A 19312-nucleotide genomic window follows, 5' to 3' on the forward strand; every position below is an offset into this window, starting at 1 on the left:
CATTTCCTATTGGAGCACTCAGCATAGAGAAAATACCATGCAACAATTCTGCCTGCCCATTTCCTCAGACCGCAAGGAGGACTGCAAGAGCACTTGAATTGGTTCATCTTATTTCTTGTTGGCACAGTGAAACGCTCATTCCAACTCTTTCCAGGTGAAATCAATGAGGATTCTGCTATTGATTCCAATGCAGCTGCAATCCTAGTCACCGTTTCTGCTCCATTTCCCAAAGGGCTTAGAGAGGTTATTAAAAAATAAAATCAAACTGCACCACGGGGATCAAACTCATTACAGTCACTTTTCAGGAGGCAAAGAGAATAAATGCTTTTATTGTCTGGGGATACTACACTCTTCATTGAAGAGAAAATTTGTGTTGAGTCAGTCTGAGTGCTATCAACAACAGCTCTGCTCGACAAGCCTCTGATGCTTAACGGGGGAAAACGAGAATCTGTTTTTTCATTGATTTGTTTTGTAATCTCACTAATGAGAGCTTTTGCAGTTTACGTTCACAGTTCTGGGGAAGGAAAAAAAAAAGAAGAAAAAAAAAAAGGTGGCAGCCCAGCCCACGGCAGGAAGTTAGAACTAGACGATAGTTGAGACCCCTCCCAACCACAGCGCTCGGCACTGAGGCCGCCCAGCTCCCAGCGACAACCGACGGGCGGCACACCAGTCCCAACCTCCGGCCCCATCCTGCCGCCGCGCACGCGCGTCCGCTTGAGCATGCGTATCCCTGCGGAGCGGCGCTGGCCCGGCTCCCGGCGATATGAGCCCGCCCTCCGCGGCGGGTCCTCCTGGCTCGGGCCGGTGAGTAGCGGCCGCTTGTCCGCGGCACCTGGGCTGGGTGGGGTGGGGAGCAGCGCGGCGAGGGCGCTGCCGGCCCCCGGAGCGGGGGAAAGGATGTGAGGAGCCGGGCCGGGGCTCTCCCCGGGGCTGGAGGGAACGAGGAGAGCCGAGGGGCTGCCCTCACCCTGGAGCTGCTGATGGGCGGCCTGGCGGTGTTGGGGGGCCGGTACATCATCACCCGGTGTATCCCCGTAGGCTGTAAGCGCAGTTATGAAATGCTTGCTATGTGTGATGTCGTCACTTATCCTCAATGGTTTTCCAGTGCTTGCTTTTTTTTTCTTTCTTTGTTTTTTTTTTTCTTTTTTTTCTTTGAGAAAACCTTCTCTAAACAGTCGTGCTGACTTTTTTTTTGGAGAAATACCCTGTTTGTGTATTACTGGAACGAGTGCTAAGGCTGTTACAAGGAAGGCCTCGCAGGTCAACCTCTGTTGCTTTTTCTTTGTGTTCTCCAGACTGGAAGATGTTATGTAAATACGAGTTGTGCAGACCTTAGCAACCCCTAGGGAAGCGTACTGAACCTCACCTGATCAGTCACTTGGCACCTGAAGTGATGCTGCCAGGTGCTTATTTGCAAGGTGGTCCCAGAATGCAGCACAAGATCAAGAGTGGCATGTTTGCAAAGCATTGAAGTCTTTGAAGGCCTACAGACTTCAGCTTTGCTTAAGTCTGATCTATTCTTTCAGAGTTTTCAGGTTCTTGCAGCTGGGAATTCATAGCAAAAGTGAAGTTTGGGGACCTTAACTGTGAAGCTTTGGTATTTGCTAATGTTTACATCTTTGCTGCAGCAGTAGTGCTGGTGAGCACTATTTGCCTGTTACTATTTATGTCTTGAATGCAGTTGTTAAAGTACAAGTGTGTATGTCAGTGCTGAACCTTGACATTGCAAGTGGCATGCAGAACACCATCTGATAGGTTAGGTATTGTGTAGACATGTTAGAACTTTTGCTCTTCAGTTTTATGCCTCTATATAAGTATATTAGAGGTTCATAAAACACTGTGATAGACCAGGGTCTGTCCTGTTGCCAGTCAAATCAAAAACTTCTGATGGAAGTAAAGTTAGCATATATGCTGCTTGCTTCTTAATATACTTGAATTGTAAATATTTTATTGGAAAAAATATTTATTGGAACAACAGTGTGGAGAACTGACACCAGTTCCTGACACATCAGAAGTAACACTTCATGATAGTGAAATCTTGGTACAGTGGGGCAGGAGTTTTGTAGCTGCTATGTCAAGCAAAGAAAGAAAGGACTGCTTTCTCAGTAAAGGAGAAAGAGCTTGCAAATGTTCTAGTTACAGACTGTAATCTCTAGTGATGTGAAATCTCTTTACTGAGGAGGTGGGATAAAATAATAATTGGAGAAGAAAGTAAGTGTGTTTTCTGTCAATATCATCTGGGTTGAAAAACTGAAATGCATTAATACATTTAAGCACTTAAATGACAAAATGACATTGTTTCTGTTGTGGAAAAAGTAATTAAAAAAAAAACCTGATCCTTTAGAAAATTTAAAATTCTGAGGTGCAGCACGGTAAGTTAGATTGAAATGGTAACATTTCATGTACATTGTAAGTAAGATTGAAAATATCTCAGAAACAGTGCAGAAATAGTGTGCAAGTCTTTCTAAAGTTAATTTATTAGTAAGAGAAAATTCCAAATAAAATCTGCTAAAATTTTAAGGCCTAGGGATGGATTGCGTGCTGTATAAAAAGAAGTCTGTAATTTGATGTAAAGTGACATGAAGTCTGTTAAATGAAAAATTTCAAGTGAAGTGAAGTACTATAAGCATATATGTCATTTTCCCTGATGGTAACAAAGGATATGTTTTCACAGTGCAGTTGTGCTGCTTCATTTTCTTTTTTTCCTTCTTCTGTCTATGCTGTTTACTCACCTGTTGGCATTACTGCTGTTGTACTTGTTCAGCTGAGTCAAATCTCTAACAAAATAAAAGGGTATCTCTTTTTTGTTGTCTGTTTTTGAAATGTTAATGTGATTTTGCTCCTTGAGCATGTGTGTGACCATACTTTGAAACCAGCGTACCGGAGATAACAGGACACGGAGAGGAGGATCAGTGGAAAAAAACATTGGAAGCAAAAGCAAGACTTTTTGGCAGTGTCATAGCGGTAATCCTACTCAAACTATGTTGTTAAAGAAACATTCTAAAATTCTTTATCTAAATTTGTGACTCTAGAAGTGGTGACAAGCATGGTTACTATTGAAGCTATATGTTAATGTATTTTAATAATATTAAGTAACGGTAGGAAAATAAGATGAGATAGTTTGCATGTAAAAATGACCTGTGTATACCTTGATACTTTAAAGTCATATTCTACTATTTGGATGTCAGTTACAAAAATACAAAATCACTTCTGTGCCATATCTAATGACAGCTGAACCAGGTTTTTTTTCTAAAATCTTCCAGTTTTGTGCTTAATCATGTTCCACACCATTACGTGGTGACCTGAGCTTTTTTCATCACGTTCTCTCTTCTGTTTAATGTTGAATGGGAATTATTTACAAGGTAATCAGGAATTTTATTATAATGCTTTTCGTTCCCTTCCCTCCAGTGCTGAAATGTTGTGCACTATTGGTTTTACTTTGAACTTAATCCAGAAATTGTGCATGAAGTGCCATGCAGCTGTGATACTGTACTAACAGGTTACCAGCAGCTGATTGTAGGCTTTCTGCCTGAAGTACATCTTTAAAGCTACGCTCATTTTTTTTTGTAGTTCAACACATTGAATTTTAGGTATGAAAAGCTGGGAAACTCTACAGTATGAAGCTTAATTGGCCAAAAATGTTCAGTCAGTGAAGTTCCTTAACTTAACAAGAGGTGGTTGTGCCATTAAGTAGGTAGTGATAACAAACCTGTATTCTGAACATAAACTGTACTTTGTTCACTATCTCAATTTGATTTTTTTCTCTTTTACATTACTCTGTTGTCATGGCTTCTGCTTTTTTTCTTACTTTCTTTGCTATTTTGATCAGACTTACCAAAATAGAAGACTTCTGAAATAATATAGCCAAGATTTCATGGGATTTAATTAATTTAAGAAAAGAACAAAGTTCAAAAGTAAGATGTTTATTAAAATCTGGGTTTCTTCAGTGGTAAACTTTAATCTTTGACACACATTCTCAAACACGTGTTTTTGATCATTCTCCTTCACTTTAATCCTTTGAGAAAACTTGTCATTAATACAGTGTATAAGCGTCACGTAATTGTCTTCTAATATTTCCATTATGTAGAAACCTTATGAAAAAACTGTACTACTAGACAATAAGAAATCTGACTTTAAAATATTTGTGTTTTATCAGTTGCTGCCAAAATTGGATGGATTTTAGTGGATTCTGAAGTATGACATCATGGCAAGATTTCGCAGAAGAACATGCATCATTTTGTTGCTTTTTATTTTGTTTATTTGCTCCATAATGATGGCTTTGAAGACTCTGAGACCTGACAGAGCTGGCTTTGGGGACCCATTTGGACTTGGTTTATTACCTGAGCTTCAACAGCGGACAGAGCTCTTAGAGAGTAAACGAAGTTCACTGAATAGGGTTCAAGGAGATACTGTAACACAGATCAGTAACATGCATGCTGGTGTGGTCAATACTATGAAAGCATCCATGCCTCCTGTGAACAAGCTGGAAGGAGATCTGTCTTCTCCTAATTATAACTTCCATATATTCTATTATAGCTGGTTTGGGAATCCACAGTTTGATGGTAAATACATTCACTGGAACCATCCTTTGTTGCCACATTGGGACCCCAAAATTGCAAACAATTATCCAAAGGGAAGGCATAATCCTCCTGAGGACATTGCAGCCAATTTTTATCCTGAGCTTGGATCTTACAGTTCCAAAGATACTTCTGTCATAGAAGCTCACATGAAACAAATGCTTTCAGCTTCAATTGGTAAATGAATGTTAATGTTTCAGCATGTTTTTCATTTATCCAGCCTTAAATATTTGAATGAACACAGCTGACCAGTTTTTCTTTGTAACTCTGGAAATGGGTGAAGTTGCTAAATGTTTCTAAGTTTTAATACCTAACTCAAAACCTTGAACATCAGAGCCGCTTCTGATGAGCATAGAAACCAAGAACTGTGTAATCCTTCAGGTGCACGTGTTTCATGAATTAAACTGTTAAGCACTGTTAACATGTGTAGACAATACAGAAGCTGTTGTTAGAGTTTGTTGTCTGTCTGCATATTTTATTTTTGGAGGTGTATACATAGGTTTTAATAACACTTCGGTAAGTCATGCTGACAAAGTAGTAGAGCAGTCTGTTCAAACAAGAGAATTGTTTACAAACACTTGTTGTGTTACCACAATGTTATATTAGTCATGTCAAAAAATGTAGGATTACGGCTTTTATTGAATGCAATATATCTATAGGTGGTCTCATTAGCTATAGAAGTGTCTAATCCTAAACTTTTTATATTCAAGTAGGATAGTTTAAGTGTAGCTAATAATGGTTTATTTCCTTGTCCAAAAATACCTTTTTTTTCCCCACCGTAAGTATATATACCTTAAAGGGATATATAAAAAGAATATTTATTGCTTTTTTGCTCTCATACTTTATTGTTTTGTGCCTGTTCTACATCTATCATCTTTAAAATAAGAAGTTACATAGTCTAATACTAAGCTCTGAACAGCTTATATAAGTGTATGGAAACAGTATGATCAGAGCTTATAGAATATTCACAGTACTAATTGTGTTGAATTGCTTTCGTTGACATAGACACTAAGAATTGTATAATTGTTGTATTCCAAGTGGTAGTGTTTGCTTCTATAATATTTAATTCTTGTTTATTTTGTTTGTTACTTTTTATTCTAACCTGTATTTTCAACTATAATTAATACAAAAGTAGGAGTTCTCTTACTATTTTCAGTAATAGAATAACTTCATTAACAACAAGAACAGCAGCAGCAGAGGGAAAACAGATGCAGAAAAATCTGATATTAGTTGTCACAAAGCACTTTTTTAGTCATATCTAAATCAGACAATAATGCGTGGTAGTGTGATGAAAGCAGGGAGCAGGTGTGTAATTTTAGAACAATTTGGCATTTCTCATCCTCTAAATAAAAATGCTGATAAAGCAGAACTGGTAGTAGAAAAAGTGCAAAATACTAAGAAAAATGCTTTACAGAGAAAGGTTTTTTTTTTTTTTTAATGGCCTTAAATTACCTTTCCATTTAACTTTTCCAACATTAACAGGTCATATGTGCTTCTTGTAATGTGCTGTTTGATTATTTTTTTTTAAACTGGTATTTATCAAAAGTTCAATTTTTTTGGTTGTTATTCTGACTCTTGGATTTAATTATATTTGAAATTGGGGTTTTTTTTCAGTCTAGATTTGATCACCATAATTTACTTTTTCTCAGGTTATTGCTCAAATATTGCATCTTTTTTTTGTATGATTAATACTGTATTCATTTTTTGTGTACTCAAGTTACTGTTTATAGTTTCTTCTTTTACAATTATAGCCAGTTTCTAATCCTAACCTTGCTGTGTTTTACATTTATCAAATAATATTTTTTCTTACCTTTTTTGAGAGTCTTTGTCAAGAATCTTCCAAGAGAGGGGGGAAAAAAATGTGAATGGTTCTCTCAGCCAATATTGTGTGATTCTCAAAGGCATATAAGAGGTTGAAACTGCAGGAGTCTTATTCAGTGCCTTCATGCGGTGTTTTTAGTTTCAGAATGTGTTGTATTCATCTGTTATTCTTCAGGTTGCTTGATGAAACTTCATATTTTGCACTGCCCTGTTTTTATTGCAGTATGGTTTGAAGTCCTTCATTTGTCTGGTTTTATAATGTTACACTGATCTTTGGTTAAATCGGTCCCTTCTCAGTCTCCTGAAGTGATCTTTTCCTCTTATAATGTGTAACAGAAAATATGAGGGCTGCTCTGAAAGTGATGCCTCTTATTTTATTCTGCTGGTGCACAACTTCAGAGGCAGATGAGTTGTGTTTCCTGAGGGGTAAAAGGGAGTTGATTTTTAGTGTCTTTCAATAGAATATCTGATAGCAGACTTCAGTAATTCATAGAATTGAAATGTCACTTCTCCTTTGAATAGTGTTGGGGGAAAAAATGTCATAGATTACATAGTATTAATGCTCATATTTTTCACAATGAAAAGCTCACTCTGGCATATAAAATGTTAATGTAAATTACATCCACAACTATTGTCAAGTAATTACTAGTCTTTTTTCCTGTAAACTGCCCTCAGATTTAATATCTATGGTGACACTCATTTTAACTTACGTCACTCATCTAAAAGTTAGCTATATCATCTAAGTAAACTGTCTAGGATTCTTGAGTAGTCAAGCAGACAAGGAGAGAGGTAATCTCAGAAATAAATTGATGCTGTGTATTTTAATCTAGGTTGAACTGCACTTGGAAAAGAGGATCTTTCTTTCTTTTATTCCTCAATTAGTGGAGGCCTTGATTACATTGGGAAAGCCTAGAGTAAAAACAGAGGTCTGATCTATATTTGTTGATAGCCAAATTTGCATGCAGTTCCATTTCTTTTGTCTTCACACAAGTGATGATTTGATCAGTAGGAAGAAAAAAATGCTTTTAGTTTCTGTGAGTTTCCGATGCTCTTAGTTATGCTGAGAAAAGTTTATGGGCCTACCATACTGTTTTAATTTTTGAAGAAGAGCTTGATTCCAAATGCAGTTCGAAGGATGCATGAGGGTGTTGTTATCACAGGAATATCTTTAAAACTTTGTCTGTCACTTGGGGCAATGATGGTGTGTTAATTTCCAAGAACAATTGCCACGTACGTTCAAAGAATGAAAAGTTTATGTGGTACATATACTGACTGCCTTGAGACAAGGGCTGCCCTAAAAGTTACGCCATCGATTTTATTCTATTGACCAATGACGTCAGAAGTTAATGTCAATGGTATGGTTGAACTTCCACCAATATTCTGTTACATTGTCTTACTGTGTGACACATGGCAGCAGAGGGACAGACTGAGAAAATGCCTGACATGGAGGAGCAAAGGTGTGGCATTGACTTCTTCCCTGCTTTAAAAAATGACGCCCACTGACATCCGCTGATGTTCAGTGAGCAGTTATGGAGAGCAAACAGTGGATGTGAGCACAGTGAGGCTGTAGGTGCTGCATTACAGTAGTGGCAGCCGTGGGTCATCTCCACTCATGCCAATTTTTACGAGTGCTGCACTCAGGCTCTTTTTCATCGTTGGCATAAATACATTGCTAATCATGGTCACTGTGTCAAAAAAAGAGTGTTTAGTAGCTGAGAATTTGTTCTATCAAATAGATACAAAGAGGAAAATAGCTCCATTTTAGTTTCCATGGAAATAAATAGGAGACATTACTTTCAGAGTAACTTACATCTATTTAAAAAAAAAAAAAAAAGGAAAAAAAAAACTGAAAGAAAGACAAATGCGTTTGCTTCCTTGAAAAATTTTGTCTCCTGAACTCCTCCTTGTTTCTTAACGTGATAGAAGAGGCTCGTGACAGATGTTGTATGCAAGATATTTTGGAAAAATGTATCATGTTTGCATTATTGTTGTGCTTTTTGTTCATAATGTCTTTTGAATTTTGTCCATTCCTCTTGTGTTAAATAAAAGATAGGGTGATAAAATGCAGTAAACTATTGCATTTTTCTTGCCCTTGAACTGACTGTCGCTCTTGATAGTCTGTTTATGATTATTTTTTTTTTAATAAAATTTTGAGAGAATATGCTGTGAGTAGTTGGATTAACCTCTCCTTCGTATACTGAGATGAAATTTCTGTTTTTGACATTAGCAGCTGGTAGCATATTCATTCTAATTGATGTTTTCTTATTCATAATTTTGGACTTTATTCTGAAGTTCTTTGTCAGGAAAGTTACAGTATTAGTAAAGTCAAAGGGAAGTATATCCTCTAAATTTTTGTGCCTGTAAACTGACTTAGATACTTCAATCTTTAGATAGTTAAAAAGATCCACATTGACTTACTGTTCCACATGTTTAATTTAGTATCATTAGGAAAATATTTTTAAATCAGTATCATATGTATTTGTCTGTCTTATTGATATATTACGTTATTTCCAGCTGTATATCTAAGCAGTCTTGCTTTGTTTTTTAATCTGACAGCATTTCATTTTAGAGAGAGAGGTTTTGAGTCTTTCTGATGAGGTATGTCATCTTTTGCTTTTGAGGAAAGCATTAAGGAAAATTACAGTCTAGGAGCATTGCATTTTTGTTGTAATAGGGACTGCTTGTGTCTAGAAGGAGGAGCGCAGGATTATAGTCACTGCTTCCAGTATGAAATGATTATTTTGTAATAGAGCCTGAGGTATAATGCAGAAGTGTTGTAGGGGATAAGTCTTCATAAGAATCTTTTTGACATTTGTGTAGCCCTCATCTCTGGAGTATTCTCTACCCCTGTGCATCTTGGTATTCTCTAGTGTACTGTGGCACAGCTATAACACCACAGGAGCCTTTTCCAACATCTCTTAATAAAACTTGGAGATTATGATGCTGTGCTAGAGATGGAGGGCAACGTCTATGAATGTTATGCTTGGGGCATTGGGTACAAATGTGTTCCCTTGTTCTCCTGACAGATGCTTTTACCGCTGATTTCCTTCAGCAGTAAAGAAAGAGTGCTGAGATTTCACAATTGATTAAAAAATAGTTTGAAATTCTCATTTACAGTACATAGATTTTACATCAAATAATAATTATAACTCATGACAAACTGACTGCATGCTACGCTTTAAATATACAGTTTGAAAGCTGTGCTTTATATTTTCAGGTGTAATAGCACTTTCGTGGTACCCACCAGGTATGGCTGATGAAAACGGAGAACCAACTGATGATTTGGTGCCTATTATTTTGGATTATGCAAGCAAATACAATCTAAAGGTAAAACATTTATATGATTGATAAAATAAAACTGCATTGGAAAGTAAATCATGGTAAAAGTTTTTTACATTTCACCCATGATGTTGAGCAAAGAAAGTTTGTAAGGTAATTGTAGCTTCTGTCTGTATGCTCTTTTACTGCAATTTTGGGAGTTCCAAAAGTAGATATATGTGCACTTGCACTGTACTATGTTTATATTTAGAGTAAAACCTGTATTTTACCTTGGGCAGGCAGAGAGGGGAAAGGGTTGGGGGAATAAAGAGAACATGCACTGCTGTTTATTCTTAGTAGGAAAATTAAACGAGACACATAAGTAATTTTCAAAGTCGCAATGAGAATTTCACTGTGACACGTTGCAGTCTTTCTTTTTTTTTTTTCCATTTTCTTTTTAATAATTTACTTATTTTAAAGAAAACTATCTTCTGCTAGAAATTTTCAGATCATTTTATGGAGCCTGATCTCACCTAAGAGAACTCGTTAACACTCACATCTCAAAAGAGCAAGGCAAAATTCAAATAAGCTACCAAGGAAAATGCTTAAATATTATGGTAATAATAGCATTGTGGATGGAGCTGCTGTTACTGTTTGGATTAGTTATTGGAATACAGATATTAAGTAAAGATACTATCACTAAATTCTACTTCCAGAAATTTTTAAAAATATTCTTGCACAAGTAAATGGTTATTTAGTTAAGTAATGTCTGTAGACTAAAAACAGCAGAGAAAAAAATGTTGTTTTATAAAAAAAATAAAACATATATATCTGCTAAAATTTGTCCTTTTGATTTGCTTATTTTTGATAGATGAAAATAAAATATATTAAAGCACTTTTCAACCCATCTTGTTAGTTCTTGTAGTTTAGTGTAATACTGTATTTTTATATACTCTGGTACTGTAATTAAATTTGCTATTGTTGCAGAGTAGTTGAATGCTTCATTAAATGCTTTGTACTCTGAAGTTGCTTCTGAAAAGCTAGTCGCTTTGATTAATGTAATGTACTCCTCCCTTGAATTGCATAGCTGGAAACAAGATTTTTACATTGATGTAACTTCACAAACGCAGGATAAATAATTTCATAAGCCCCAAGCTTGAATTCAGAGCAGCAGAGATTCAGATTAGACTTAGTTACAGGGATAAAAGCATATCAGCAGTTATGGTGTTGATAACTCCATAAAATTTTAAATTAAAATTTTCATATACTGTCTTAAAATCTAGTTTGACAGTGGGAACTGTTCTTATTATCAATAGTAATTTGAACATGTTATGTGGAAATTCACTGCTTAACCAGTTATTTGACATTCGAATAAATAATCTTTTATTTCAGTTGTTACTTTCTGCTGTAGTTGTGAAGTTCTGTGAAGCATGCTTACTGTGCCCTATTGCCAAGGGAAAACAAAAGCAATGTTTAGTACTGATGAAAAAAATGAAATATTTACTCTTATTGCTAGACTTTCCTGGATCTGAAACTACTAATCTTAAAATTGATTTACATTAGGATTAACGGAAAATGTTAATATGACCACTACTTGCTTCACATAACATAGAATGCCCAAATATTCAATAAAATATTGTTTGTGCTGCTTCGCTATTTTTCATTTTTCAGGTCACTTTTCATATTGAGCCCTACAAAGATAGAGATGATCGCAGTATGTACCACAATGTCAAATACATCATTGACAAGTGAGTGTTTTCAAAATGTTCCTTTTGTGTACTCTTAATATTTGTTCAGTGAAGTTCTGTATACTGTCTAGAGCCTGGAAGAACATATTCAAAATACGTACTGAGACTGAAGAAAACTTCAGGAAGCGTATTTCATATTTTGGTGGTACTTAAACTCAGAAGTCTGTTTTTTAAATATTGAAGCATGAACTGTGTGTAAACATTCAAATGTATGTTGCTTTCAATATTCATTTGCAGCATGAGTGAGACACAGTGTTTCAGATGAAAGCAGTTGAAGTATTAAGTACGCAGCTATATGAATTAGACATGCATTTTTAGAGTGACAAATAAGCAGCAAGCCATAACGTGTTGACCTCTAATGATTTTAATTCAGCTTGACAAATTTTGTACAGCTACTAATTGTTTTGTTCATCAGTGCTACTTACAGTCTTGTTTAGAGAATTGCCTTTCAGAGAAGACTAATACCTATAGTGCAGTTTAACACAAATACTGATTGGTAGAAATAGTGATCTTTGCAGATTCATTATTCAATCCTTTAACTGATACTGAGATACTGGATTGAAAATGGATATGCGTTTCCTGCACTGTTTTATTTAGTTAGTTATTTTTTCGAAAAAGAGATCTTCAATGCAATTTGTAAGTCAATGTTTTCAAAATGGTAAATTTGGCTTTAATGATACTTGTTTGCTTTGTAGATATGGAGCCCACCCAGCCTTTTACAGGCATAAGACCAGCACAGGCAGATCTCTTCCCATGTTTTATGTTTATGATTCTTACGTAACAATTCCTGAAATATGGGCGAATCTGTTAACTGTATCTGGATCCCAGACTATTCGAAATACTCCATACGATGCGTTATTCATTGCTCTTCTCGTAGAAGAAAGGCATAAGCATGATATTCACAGAAGTGGCTTTGATGGAATGTACACATACTTTGCTACAAATGGGTTCTCTTATGGCTCATCTCATCATAATTGGGCAAGTTTAAAAGCCTTTTGTGACAGCAACAACTTAATGTTTATTCCGAGTGTGGGACCAGGATATATCGACACGAGTATCCGACCATGGAACAACCACAACACACGTAATCGTGTCAATGGAAAATACTATGAGACTGCCTTTAATGCAGCCCTTTTGGTGAGACCAGAAATTATTTCCATTACATCTTTCAATGAATGGCACGAGGGTACTCAGATTGAAAAAGCTGTCCCCAAAAAGACTGGACAAATAGTTTACCTTGATTATAAGCCCCATAAACCAAATGTTTATCTAGAGCTCACTCAGAAGTGGTCTGAGAAGTACAGAAAAGAAAAGGAGCAGTGGCTTATGTGAGCTATTTCTACTGCAGTTGTTTCTTAGCATATTGAATACAGTAAGAAAGAAATTGAGAGCTGAAGACTCTGTTATGAAATGCCTTTATTATTGGTATGTTTAAATCATTATATCGCATTAATGTAAATGCACTACTACTAAATTTTGAAGAGTAAGAAGTGTGAGAATATTTTCATCTCATTCATTACTGTAGTTCAAGAATGCTTTATTTTAATTAGTAATTTGCATGCTAAGCTTCAAGAACATCTGCATGGGATAACTACATGACTGAAGTAGTACAAAAATTTGACAGATACTTGTATACTTTATTCATGTACTTCTGTTTCTAATCTAAGTGATCCTTTAAGCTAAATTTGATCTTGATAGCTTGCTTTTTGCAGGATGCATGTCAGTAGCGTGCGTAAACTACAGCTACTGTTTTTATGCTTTGCACATTCGGAGTTCTTGATTATATGATTATCTTGTGGTAAGAACACTGTATGTATGTCTCATTGTATGTGTGCAACATTGGTGAGTTTTTGTTTATTTCATTTTTAAATATATATCTCTGAAAGATTGAGTTCCAAAGAACTACTGAAATATTTCTAGTTTACTCGTATTTGCTCTGTTCAGTACATGCTGCATACTTTTGCACATTACTGGAATGCTGACAAGTTTACATAGTTTTTCTGTGTCTGAATTTTATTTTTAAAAAAAATCCAACAACTAGAAAACATAACAAAAAATCCTGAAATTTGAGAGCGGGAAAAAAATTCTAAAAATATAGGGGGGAAAAAAAAAACCAACTATAGTTATACATTGTTTGTTGACTGCAGACACAGATTTAGTTTTTAAAAACATCAAAGATTCTAAAGCTAATATTTTGCTAGTCATACAATAAATAATAATCTTAAATTCTGCTTTTTCATTTATAATTTTTGGAGCAATGTAATCTAGTAGCAGTGACATCAGCTACTCATCACTTTTACTTGAAATCAGGTTTCTATTTTCATGTATTTCCAAGATCCAGAACAATAGATACTAAGGTTGTGTTAGTGTTCAAGTAAGCTGCTCAACACTACTTTTAACAATATGGTGTGCCTGGAAATTAGTTATTTTTAGATCTGAGAGTCTCACCTTTCCAGTGTAGTGACTACTATTTGTTTTTCTTACTGAAGCTTGAAAATGTCAAATTGCATGGATATGTCTCCTCAAGAATCCATTTCTGGAAGGGGAGTTTTTTGCGGGAAGGGGACATGGACTTTTTCATACAACTTTACAGGAAAACAGTAGACATTAAATTATTGCAGTATATGTCAAGTGTTTAATCTGTAACAAAGTGGCTTTAAAAAACAACTGATCTTGCTTTGTAGTTAATATATTGTAACTGTTGTAACCACTAGAATCCTCTCAATTTCAACAGGGTTTATTGTAATTATTCATACTTCTTCCTTGGTTAATTGTAGTGCTCTGTTCATGAAGTTGTGAGGCGGATGTGGGGATTTGTGGTTAAGAAAGAAGATGACAAACAAAAAAGAAAAAAGTATACTTTTCTTTCCAAAAACTTGAGTCGTTCCAAATAAACATAAGTTACTGTGTGGGTTGTTCTGAAAGTAATGTCTCCTATTTGTTTCCATGGACAGTACAACAGATGCAAAGAGCGCAGTATTTATCAGAGTAAATTCTCAGCTAGAAAGACCATTTTTCAGCATTGTCACCACTATCAGCTATGCATTTTGGCCAATGATGAACAGGAACCTGCATGCCACGTCATAAAAATCTGCAGCAGTAGAGGTGACCTGCTGTTGCCGCTGCTGAAATGCCTCACTCTGCACACATCCACTGTTTGGTCTCCACGGATGTTCAGCAAGCATTGATGCTTGTCAGTGGTTGCCATTTTTCTGCCTGGAGGAACTCAATGACACACCTTTGCTTCATACATATTCCTGTGTCAGGTGCCATTCTGTTGGACTGCCCCTCTGCTGCCATCTGTCGTGTGGCAACAGAATAGAATGGGATGTTGACAGGAAGGCTCAATCTCTACTGCCGTAATACCAACATCCGCCTCTGACATTGAGAGCCAATGTAATTGGAGACATTACTTTTGCAGCAGCTCTTGTACAATATTTTCTAGAGTCCTTCTGGTATGAAAAAAATGTTTGTGTATCTACACTTATTTGCAAATTCTCATCACTTGTCTGCAATTATTAAAAGTTTGAGGTATTGCACAACCATCTCAGCTGTTTTCAAGGAAAAACTGTGGAAATTGGATTACAGATAAATGACTTGACATTTGGAAGTGCACTTCTGGAGTTACTACAGTCTTACTAGTATTAATTCTTTGCATTTTCCTGCTGCATCTCTGCAAACTTCAGAGTGTTTCTAACGGAAACTTTTGCTTGTTTTGTTTCAATTGCACTCAAGTGGATAAGCTAAAGAAGATACAGCTATGACCCTGTTATGAAATTGTGTCTGAGACATTTAAAGCACTTGTTAAGAGTTTACCACTTTCAAGTGAACTGCTCTCTGTTTATTAAGGAAAATTGTTGATACATCTTTCCTGTAACTCTCTGATATATCTATACATAATTTGTTTTTATAATTTGATACCTTTAAGCTTTGCAGTTCAAAGAGCCCATATAGTTGAAGGGCTGACTAACTGCACTGTATATCTCTATTGAATGTATTATTTAAAAATTCTTCTGAATTCAGACCTGTAAGGACAGATCTCTTTCTCTGCTTAAACTTTGCCATCCATTGTCACTGTAGTTGCCTGCACTGTTTACTAGTCATGAGAACTGGTCATCTTTTTTCCCAGTGACAGTTTTTATTCATGTCTGTAAAAGTTGTTTCTTTTGTTGCAGTTTATGGAAGCATTTGAATTTTTTGTGCAGTGTTTTACAGCTGCAGTAATCTGTTTTTGTTTAAAATATCATTTATGGTAACAGTGTAGTGTATCTTCCTTAAAAAAACTTCTGTGGTTGCTGCAAAGACATCATTTAGCTCTTGATGTGAAGTGATATGGGCCATGATGCACAGGTGTCTAATGTGATCTTTAGAAGAATGTAAGAATTTCTCAAAATATGATATAAAGGAGTACTTAAAAACTTATCACTACTGAGCACTTAGTGTATTTTTATGTGCTTAATATGTTTTCAAGTCTAAATGTGCCACCTGGAAAAAATGTATGTCCAAGAGTAGAACTGAATTTGAAGAGATCTCATGGAATAGCAGATACTGGAACTACCCCACCTGCCTAGCCAATATTTTTTCTGTGCTTGGAGCAAAAATTGGATTGGAATTGGATTGGATTGGATTGGAACAATAGAAATCTAATTCTGCTGGTAGGTTACTACTGCAGTCGTAGTCATTTTTGGAAAAATGGCTGAAATATTTCTGTGGGAAAAGTTTTATACAGATGCAAAGAAATGAAATTCTTAAATGTAAGAACCCAGTTACTAGGCACAGGGGAAAAGGTGGGTGTATTTAGAAGGTAATTGTTCCGAACTTTAATAAGAAAAAAAATCCAATCAAAATTAGGTGGAAGAGAAAGCTCTATAATGAGTTTCAGATCTGAAAAGGAGTTAAGGAATATCTGTATCACTTCAGCCTCACTCCCCTACTTTTTTTTCTTTCTTTTTTTTTTTTTGCCTAATTCGTTAAAAAAAATAGTAAATGATTACTTTTAATGTATTGACTCTGAAGAATTGCAGTTGACTCATCTTTTTTTATGTTATAGTACTTAAAGTAAATCACGTACCAACTTTATGCAAGCTGCAGAATAAACAGAATGGGAAGGTTAAGTTGATCACTCTTCAATGTTCTTCTGCGCATACAGAGATACCTGAAGTTACTGTTGGAGCATTTCTAGAAGGAAAAGGCTTATGGTCTCTGAGATAAAGATTTTGTGGTGTGAGGGTACTTAATTTCAAGGGAAACTCTGGGTTCATTTCTACTTCTGTCAGTTGTGATCAAGTAAATTGTTTCAGTTCTGTGAGCTGTCTGAGAAGTGAAGCTCAGTACATCTTCTCTGAAAGCAGGGTTTGTATTATCTTGCACAGATCTATAAACTAATACTGTGTTTTAAGGGAAAGAGCATGTGCATATGCTGTTACTATTTCAGTGCAACATGTAAATTATGGTGAATACAGATTCTGTACCAGGGTATATCGTGTTTGCCTAGTGCCTTTCTTTTGACAGTGATTTGTCTCTTAACAGGTTTTTGAAACAGAAGGATATTTATTTTTATTATGAAACTTTATATATACAATGTACATAATTTGAATTTCATTTCACTCTTGGCTCTTGAAAAGTGTTTTACAGGACTTTTTAGCACTGTGATGATAGTAGAATATATCTCTGCGCACATGGGCAGGGCTGCTGTTGGTGTATTTCTTTTTTTTTTATTATTATTTTGAGGTGGTGATTGCTTTTTTTTTTTTTTGGTTGAATGTAGTGTACCTAAATCATAAAGAGGAAGTAAACTATTTGTAACCTAATAGCCATTTTAAGATAAGTTGAAAATCTCACTGCCAGTCTTAAGGGATTTTATAAGTATTGATCCTCAACCTTCTACTTGCTTAAATTAGTGTCAGTATTTCATTTTTTTCTGTTACTTATGACCACTACGTTAAATGCTGTGTAAACTTCTAAAGTAATTTTATTTCTCAATTTCCTTAAGAGAATAAAGAAAAATATTAGCAGTGCGGAAGAGCCTGATAAAAGTTTCATGTTGTACAGATACGATTTTGTTGTGAATGTATAGTGTATCTTGGTTGTGTATTAAACATTGATTTAAAAAAAAAAAAACTTGTTTCTTCTAATACTCTACCTGGCTGCTGCAGAGATGCATTTGCTTACATGCATATATAAAATGTGTCTATTTGTATACATTATATAAACATAAATATGTATCTGTATGCGTGCATATAGCTTAAGTAATTATTTTTTTAAGTACTATATCATTGATTTAAAATTATAAGCTAGATTTGGCTACCTTTTAATCAAGCAATGTTTTTAATTCCCTATGGTGTTTACAAAAACAAAAGTTGGTTATGTATGAATATTATCATGAAAAATAAACACATGCCCAAAAAGTGTAGCTTAAATAGAGTGTTTGACAGTATTTTTTGATAGTTTGAGTTTGGAAAATAATTGTTTTACTTTTTTATCACAGTATGAGTGTACAGTTGTATTGAACTGAAGCAACAGGCTTACCAGTGCTTTCAAACAGACTGTGCTCCTGAAGATTTTAGGCCTATTTGTATTACATCTTTTGAGGCTAAGTTAAACTTCTTGTATGTGTGTGATGTGCAGTATGTGTGTGTGATCTTCGAGTCCTGAGGTACTTCTCTTTTGACAAAGTAAAGCTGAAGTTTCTGGTTTAAACAGAAGGTTAAGATGAGGGACACTCACAGCAGATGGGTTTAGAAGAGAATGCTAGAATGGTGTCTAAGAAATCATCGTTGTTCTTATGCTATATTATGCTGTTTGGGCATAAAAACCATCCAGAAGATGGAAACGAAGGGAAATTACCTTCTTAGTGTTTGAAATATATATATATTGTTATTCCTAAAATGCTAACTGCTGAATAAAAAAGAATAAAGCTAATTCACACTTCATTTAGTATGTATGTTTCTGTACATGAATCAAGGTGTTTCATGCTGTTGAGTAACTTCATATTTCCTTTGTCACATTGTAAGTAACTGTTGGCTGTAGTAAAGATGGAAGATTTTGCTCCACAACACAAATTATTTCTTGAAGAATTAGTGTCTCAGGAAAGTCAAGAAGTAAACACAAAGCATACTTAAAATTTGAACTTCTTTATGCACCTGTAATTGATGCTCTTGCAGGGTACTGTGCAGTACTTCTGCATTTTAATAGATGAAGTATCTCCTAAGCTACTTCATGTTAATTTAGTAAGTCTTAAAGTTTACAAACATTTTAAGTTGCCTTTCTGTTTATATAACATGATCACTTTCTATACAATATATAGAATGTAGGTTCAATATTTTTTGTGTGGAAGATAAGGAAGAAAGACTACCTTTTTGGTGTGGATAGAGGAGGCAAGTGGTACAGCAAGAAGTTTTCATTTCTTACACTTCAATTACTGTAAGAATATTGAAATATTCTGAAAATTAGCAATAAACGCATGAAAAATGAATTTCCTGACCCATATTACTGGTAGATTTGGAGTAAAAGCAGCTCAAGTCTGTCAAAATTGTGTTAATATTTGACAAATAAAAAGGTACATTCTGTTACCATTGAGTCAAGAAAGAAGGTATTTATATTACTGTGCATTATAGCAGAATTGAATGGGTTGGAAGGGACCTGTAGAGATCATCTACTCCAACCTTCCTGCTGAACCAGTTTCCCTGGAGTAGGTTACACAGGAAACTGTCCAGATGGATTTTGAATATCTCTAGAGGAACAGACACTGCAACCTCTCCAGATAGCTTGTTCCAGTGCTCTGTAACCCTGGAACTTTTTCCTCATGTTTGTGTGAAACTTCTTGTTTACCAGTTTGTGCCCGTTGCCCTTGTACTGTCAGTGGCCACCACCAAAAAGAGCCTGCGGCCATCTACTTTGTTCCCAACT

General features: G+C 35.5%; 1 protein-coding gene across 2 annotated transcripts; it reads left to right on the forward strand.

The window, feature by feature from the left end:
• Positions 1 to 554: 554 nt before the first annotated feature.
• On the forward strand, positions 555 to 18336 carry MANEA (mannosidase endo-alpha). Of its 2 annotated transcripts, none has more exons than XM_048935785.1 (5): positions 555 to 804; positions 4157 to 4754; positions 9616 to 9725; positions 11328 to 11404; positions 12100 to 18336. In XM_048935785.1, exons 2-5 carry the CDS (start codon positions 4205 to 4207, stop codon positions 12734 to 12736), a joined length of 1374 nt encoding a protein of 457 aa, XP_048791742.1. In that variant the 5' UTR covers positions 555 to 804; positions 4157 to 4204; the 3' UTR covers positions 12737 to 18336. The 2 variants fall into 2 exon arrangements, with proteins under 2 accessions (XP_048791742.1, XP_048791743.1); XM_048935786.1 differs by lacking the exon at positions 555 to 804 and adding an exon at positions 885 to 1041.
• The last annotated feature ends 976 nt before the right edge of the window (positions 18337 to 19312 follow it).

Source organism: Lagopus muta, chromosome 2 (assembly GCF_023343835.1).
Source record: "Lagopus muta isolate bLagMut1 chromosome 2, bLagMut1 primary, whole genome shotgun sequence".
Classification (NCBI taxonomy): Eukaryota; Metazoa; Chordata; class Aves; order Galliformes; family Phasianidae; genus Lagopus; species Lagopus muta.

What these genes read in the sequence shown, in the direction of transcription:
- MANEA (XM_048935785.1), top strand. Translation starts at nt 4,205, where the DNA reads ATGGCAAGATTTCGCAGAAGAACATGCATCATTTTGTTGCTTTTTATT. An exon ending in AATGCTTTCAGCTTCAATTG is followed by an intron (nt 4,755 to 9,615) that starts GTAAATGAATGT and finishes TTATATTTTCAG; the next exon opens with GTGTAATAGCACTTTCGTGG. An exon ending in GTCAAATACATCATTGACAA is followed by an intron (nt 11,405 to 12,099) that starts GTGAGTGTTTTC and finishes TTTGCTTTGTAG; the next exon opens with ATATGGAGCCCACCCAGCCT.